Below are 7,141 nucleotides of genomic sequence, written 5' to 3' on the forward strand. Positions count from 1 at the left end.
GATGCGCTGAACGGTCGCCTCGCGGCGAAGTAATAAGCAGTTTTTTTTTGACATTTATATATTCCTAACCGTCGCCCTGTCCGGCAAGAGTGATTTTTTTTAGACAGTAATGTGTTTCACAGTTCACCTGCCGGCGAGAGTTGAATAGACCCAACGGTATTCTACACAATGAATGGCCCCAGGACCAAAGTTCGACTTTTTAAGGCTCACATGCAATTGCATGAATTGCGCCTGTACTAAATCCGGCACTGACTAGCCCTGGTTGCAGAATATTATTCTGTAATGCAGTTTCCATTGTAGGAGTCTTTTATGAAATACGCTCAGACCATAATTGTCCCATTCATCTATACTGTTTTCCAAAGTTCATTCACTGTGTACGGATGATGACTGCGAATGGTATGTATACCATGAATTCCCGTGTTGCTTCGATCTTCTGAAAAAACTGGCATTTGATCTTTACACGAGTCTGGATGCGAAATAAAACAATGTGTTCAAAACTAGTCAATGTCTGATCAAAGGGTGGCCCATCACTGGTTTTGCTCTGGTGGCAAGCTTAAAATCCATATACAGAATAGGAAGACGTCGATTTTGCTGCAGTGTCAGGAAGCAAATTCCCTTAGATAACGACAGGGTCAGAAATCCAGGGCCTTCAAAGTTTGTAAAGAGGGTTACAATTAGTGTACCACTTAGCTTCTATAATCCATCGAAAATGAGAGTGCATAGAACTCAGCAATGAATAAAGAAGCTGTAGAGTTGATCCTGTGAGTAACAAAATAATTGCTGCTGGCCATAAAAAACACTCATATGAAATGCTGTGACAGTCATCAAAGCTTTGCAGCATACTTCAACAGAAGTTTTGCAAATACTGCAAATAGATTTCAGGTTTATAGGACTCTGTATACAAGCTTCAGACTGAAAAAGCCCGTGATTATGCACAGGATTCAATATCTTCAATGCAGTCATCGGCCAAAGACCTGTACTATAGTATATATCAAGTGAGAGTAGAAAAGATCCTGAGCATTGAACGTATACACACTCCCAAGGAAGTGGAATGCACAGGTGTAGCATAACTTTCCTTCACAACTGACGAGATAGTTGTGTGTCTCGCTGTAACTCAGTGTCTTAAACTGTTGTGCTTCCTTCCACTTCGGACAAGACCTGGAATAAGAAGGAGCATGAGACTTGATAGTAGGCACAACAACTCTCCAAGGTGCTGATTAAACTAACATGATCCTTACTACCGCAATGGTCACAAGTAGGATACCACGACAAGAGGTTTATGAATAGATAAACCACTAGCAGTTGAACATTTGTGATATATATATATATGGCTACAAAGAGCAATTTAAGTACCACGCCTTATTTGCAATGAGATGAAAAGTTAAGTAAAAAGTTGCTTTGTTGTTTTATATTTTCCATTATTGTGAATGAAAATCCATTAGACATCTGTAAAACCATGATCTTTCATATCAGAATGGATTTTCTCTTCCACGATGCTAACAGAAATGGCCAAAGCGATCACCCTCTCCGAGAATTTCAGGATGATCTCAATGGGAACTCTCCGAGAGCCTCACATGACAAAAGCAGTTTACTGTTCTTTTGTTTTAAACATTTCAACAAGAGAATCTCATGATTGCAGTTTCTTAATTGATAAAGAAGTATTCTACTCCTTTTTATGCACATTCATAAACCAGTGACCAGTTAAGCGACAATCAAGGCAGGAGCTCCTTCTTTCGTGCTATATATAGGTGCCAGTGGTAGTCCAACTCTAGTTGCTTTTGTGGCAACTGCACTAGGAAAATCCTGTTGTCCTATAGCAAACCATGTGGCACTTAATGCATAAGAGTTGATGGTTAATGCAGGGATTGCTACTGGTTTCTTCCTCTGCTCAAGTGAACATCTATACACCACCACTTCAAACATTGTTACAGAAATTGCCTCTGTGAAAGAAAAGAAGTGCCAGTTTAGTGTAGCACTGTATGAATTCGCTCAGCAGCCAATTTGTTGACGAGTATCTAACCAAGGTCTGTAGGAGATACGCTCTGGAATGTTTTCCCGTGCAATCTTCTTATCTTGTCCACTTAAATGATTACGTTTTCTCGGGGGTTTTGCCTTTAAATTTAAGTTTGATACCGTGCTCTGTTCTCCAAAGAATATAACTGGTGTCTCACTCATCTAGTTGCTCTTCATTGAAGGGCTCTAAGACATCGAGTGTAAGGCCATATATAGCGTCAGATATTGAATTGTCAGGTCCCTCAAGTACATCCATTTGAAGCAACAACTTTCTCGAAATGTTTCAGAAAATAGTCTAATACCTCATTCCCATAAACCCTGGTGGGATCACCTGTTTCATATCACATCCATAATTATATGCTGGTGCAGGCAGGAACTTGCTACCGTCTTCTGTATACTGAAAGGCTGTGTGATTTTGAGATGCGTACAACCTTGGTGTACTCGTTGAGTTCAAGTATGTTTTTAAGACTAGATTTGTCATAAATGTTGAGTTAAAGTTTAGAACACGAGTCTCTAATATCAAATGTATTTCATAATCTAATTATTCTCAACTGATGTACGCGCTTATTGCAAGTCTCTTTACAGCCTAGATTTATCGAACTAACCCACAACCTTAGTTGACGTTTAGAGTACGAGTCTCTTACATCAAGACACTTTTTTTTTAGGGACAACATTTGCCCACTTAAGGTATACGGCTAGCTAGAAATATGATCAAAAGTCTCTAATATAAAGCGTCATTTTAGAGGTTATTTGCACTTATATTTACATATCAAGTTTATTTTTAAGGTTAAAGTCAAACCGATGTACACATTTGAGATTTAGGAGAAGTCTTTCTATCCTAAGACTTAATAAAAAAATCTGATTTCCCGAACGAACCAGTACAATAATAATTTACTACTACGAGTATATAATGAACAAACATCTCATGAATAATAGATATGTTAAGGGCAGTATTCATTGATTTCTTGTGAAATTCGAATACTTTGGTAAATATTTCAAAACAATTCGTTTACTATATTGTAAGCTATTTCGTACTTAATATCTATCCAAGTATTTCCTCGCAATCTTACTACCCACGACCTACAGTTACGCCGTGTTGTAGATATTTAAAAATATAAACATTTAGTGTGGTTATTAACTAATTAATCTCGGAATTGCCGATGGCCTCAGTATACCTACATCGGTTTTGAAACACATTTTTATTAAATATTTATACACAAACTTACTTGTGGGTCCCTAACAAGTAACACACACATACAATGGGGAAAAAATTATTGCCGTGGCCCCCCTTGCATTTTACATAGAAACTGAGCGTTATCTTTTTTCTTTGGGGTCAATTATTTACTCCGAATGTCGTAACATGCAATAATATAACATGACGTCAATATTTGGACCCCACTTGACGTATGTATGAACAAGGCTTCGTCGTCAAAAATGGTTCTATCAAATATTCACACACTTAACAACGAGAGGTAAAAATAATAGACATAAAAAAAACGCCATAATAATTTTGTCTCCCTTAACAACGTTCACGCTTTAAATTCCTTTTTTTTCTCCTGGAATTTAAATCCTGAAATAAATAACCACACTATTCGGAACTGTTTATAACTCAGGAAATCGATAGCAAGAAACTTCTACGATACAAAATGGACATTTTTGGGATGACAATAACGCGGAAATAGGTGTGTTCATCAATTATATTAAAACTTGAAATTATAAATATCCAATGTTCTTCTTTGAAGTTCTAGATGTTATAACCATAACGAATGGTTTCCAAATACACAGTGTGACAAGAGAGAACTGGTTGTAACTAGTATACTGTAATCACACGTATTCATTACCCACGTTTAGTTGAAGAAGTACGGTGTCATAAAAAATAGCGTTATAAAAAACGTACTTGCATTGAATTCATACCCATTCATTCCTTGTACTCACTAGGCCTAACATTGGTAGTCAGATTTGGATATCACAAACGTGCTTTACATCACCAGAGGTAACATCATAATGGGTAGCAGTTTACCTCTAAATAAGAATGAGGCTACTAGTCAATATTGTATAAATGTTTACCACAGATGTACATCATATTGGATATAAATAGAGCTGGTGCTTTACATCACCAGAGATAACATCATAATAGGTAACAGTTTACTTCCAGACGTTTAGAACTGCTTCTTGGAACAAATGAAACTACAAGTTTCAGCTTCTGTTTTCGAATTTCCATTCCACACGACTTTAACTGCATCACAATAAGAAGTGTTGCACCCTTTCTTCACAATTACAACTTTTCATTCCAAATACTCAAGGTTTCCAGAAAATATGGTCAACATTTCTACAGTAAACCTTATACCTCCATTTTCTGGGTATTAATATTGCTAAAGATAGATCTTTAGGTATGTGTACGTCCATACACAGGTACTCAGATCCATCCATACCACTGACTTAGCAGCTAGAGCACAGAATACAAGATAACGTTGGACAAGACTTTAATGATTTATGAAATAATTAATTGTATAATACTGTAATTTTGTAACTAACACAAGTACAAAAAAGACTAAAGAGTTAACTCAAAATCATGAATTTTGTGAAAACAAAATTTGTTTTTTTAATGTGATCTACATGTTTGTTAAAGAAATTTATTATCTAAGTTTGCCTAAGTGATATACAGGAGCTTGAGAATCCTGAAGCTCGGTGTTAAAACAACCCTGACTGCCACTGAAACTGAAAAACGTCACACATACTCATAATTTTTCCATTTGTCCTAAATGTTGAACATGAAATATTTTCAGTAAGCTTGTAAAGTTTAAACATATCTATTTTATTATATTAATTCCTAAATCCCTTTCATCAATGGAGCTAATTAAATATTCTTTTATTCTGTTTAATAGTTTTAAAAACTTTCCAATTACAAACATTAATAGCTTAAAACTTATTCAGGGTGAACTACGAAATACTTGTTTCTTCAACTTATTACAGACATGGTGAACTGAAGACACATTCATCACATACCCTCCAAGCTTACCAAGGATCCTCGGGCTTTATTTCTCAAGAAAAGGTGGCAACCAAAGGTTAACATGAACTCAACACTGTACATTTTATTTTTTTTAGTATACAAGATTCTAATTTAGACTAACCTCTCATTCAAAATTTATAGAAGCATAATCTTTAGAAAATTTCACTTATTTTCTTAGTAACATCCTATTCACCAACTAATATTTACATAAGGCAATATATTTAACAAATCATCATTATATGATTTGTTTATGGTCACATCCTTCCAATTCCTCCACCTATCATTGTAATCATAATTTCCATTAACACAATCCCACTGATCTGATGAAAGACGATCTACATGCTCATCTGTTACTGGTTCACTTTCTTTCACTACATACTCATCTTCGTCCCAGTTTATGTTATTTGGCTCTAGAACAGGTAGTGTGGACATAATGTTCTTTATTTCCAAGTCCACGGGGTCACAAGTATTGATGAAAGGTTCGTGACATGGTGGAGTCCTTGTGACGTTGGAGTACTCGTTCACAGGAGATTCCAGACCAGACTTATGGTACAAAGGACTGTTGTTAACTCCCGCTTCTTCTTCTTCTGGGCTAATGGAGGACTTCAGAAACCTGACCATGAGTTCTGACTTGGTTTGCCAGGTTTCAGCATCACAGCCTAACAAGGCATAATTCCCAGGTTTACCTGGAAAATTATTGGGATTTCCCGCATCACACAAGCTACCACTTACACTGGTAGTAACAAGTTTATTGGGTAGGGTGGCTCCTTTTTTAGCCTTGAACTCCTCCATTAATTGTTGGTGAGTTTTGACTTTAGATAATTTAGAACTAGATGTTGATGCTGCAGCTGAAAACTTCTCTTTTAAAATATCCCTACTTTCATTTTGTTTCCCTTTTCTTTTTGGCATTTTTTCTAATTTAGGTTTTCCAGGGAGAGAAGGAGAACCAGACGTGTCTCTGCATGACTTAAAACTTTCAAAAGGAGACTGTCTACTGTGGAAAAATGTCTGGGCTGGTTCTGAAGTGGAATCAAGACCGTTCACCAAGGCAGTTTTATCATTAGAGCAGCTGGCACTATCTGACATAACACTTTTTTTGGAGGGGATGTTAGAATCATCCTTTCTTAATCGTTTGTTGGCTGCATTGGTTCTGGCTATATCAAGGTCCCAATGGGAAGTACTTACTAAAACACTAGGGGGAGTTGTAGGTTTGCTTCTCATGCCTGAATATAAAGAAGCTGGAAGTGATTTACTTGAATGAGAAGATACCTGTGAACTTAGTGAGCATTTCTCACCATATGCAGGACTATGAGGTCTTGGACAAGCTACAGTGACGGAACATTTGTTTGTAAGGCCAGCCCTACATGTTGTTGCATTACGAACAGCTAATAATGCTGGACTAACAGGCTTGAAAACTTGACTGAATGAAGGTGACGCCACACTTCCATTTCGACTAACAGTTTTGGGTGATAATATCTGACCTCGACTCAAAACACCAACCTTTTTTGTTAGTGGAGCATAGTTTGAATGAGCAGTCTGGATGTTGTGATGCCTGACGGGCAATACGGGACTGTTGGACCCACTAGAGCAGAGTGGACTAGCAACACGTTCCGAATTCAAAGCTGGGCTGTTCTGTTTAAGGCAAGATGAAACCACCGAAAGATTTGTACAGGAATTGAGCAATGCTGGACCCCCACCGGGCCCCGACCCAGGTCCGGGACCCGAGGCTATACTGACTGGTGGTGTACATGCTATCCTCTCGTCATTAGATGATACGTTAGCCGACTGGTTCAGAAGCTTCAACCACGACTTAATCAGTGCCTTTGCTCTTCTCGCAAGTTGCTCATCTGAAGTCTTTTTTCGAAGTTCATTGACATACTTTCCTAGTCTTGTTTGCTAGAGTAAATTAAACAAAGTTAGTATTGTTGAGGCACGAAGCAATATATATATATATATATATATATATATATATATACTATAGCTACAGAAAGTCTTAAGAAATAATGTAACTACAGAAATTATTTTGAGACATACTTAGTACAGAAAAGGTACTGTTGAGACATACTATAACTACAGAAAAAGTATTAATGAGACATGCTATAACTACAGAAAAAGTAT

At 37.0% G+C, this 7,141-nt stretch overlaps 1 protein-coding gene across 1 annotated transcript in view; it reads right to left on the minus strand.

The window, feature by feature from the left end:
• Positions 1-4,866: 4,866 nt before the first annotated feature.
• The window catches only part of LOC106470191 (mediator of RNA polymerase II transcription subunit 26-like), a 10,354-nt gene continuing 8,079 nt past the window's right edge, over positions 4,867-7,141 (minus strand). The window contains exon 3 of the mRNA XM_013930731.2: positions 4,867-6,919. Coding sequence (XP_013786185.1) covers positions 5,213-6,919 — 1,707 coding nt within the window. The 3' untranslated portion in view covers positions 4,867-5,212. The remainder of the gene's footprint in view (positions 6,920-7,141) is intronic.

The sequence above is a fragment of the Limulus polyphemus genome, unplaced genomic scaffold (assembly GCF_000517525.1).
Source record: "Limulus polyphemus unplaced genomic scaffold, Limulus_polyphemus-2.1.2 Scaffold3870, whole genome shotgun sequence".
NCBI lineage: Eukaryota > Metazoa > Arthropoda > Merostomata > Xiphosura > Limulidae > Limulus > Limulus polyphemus.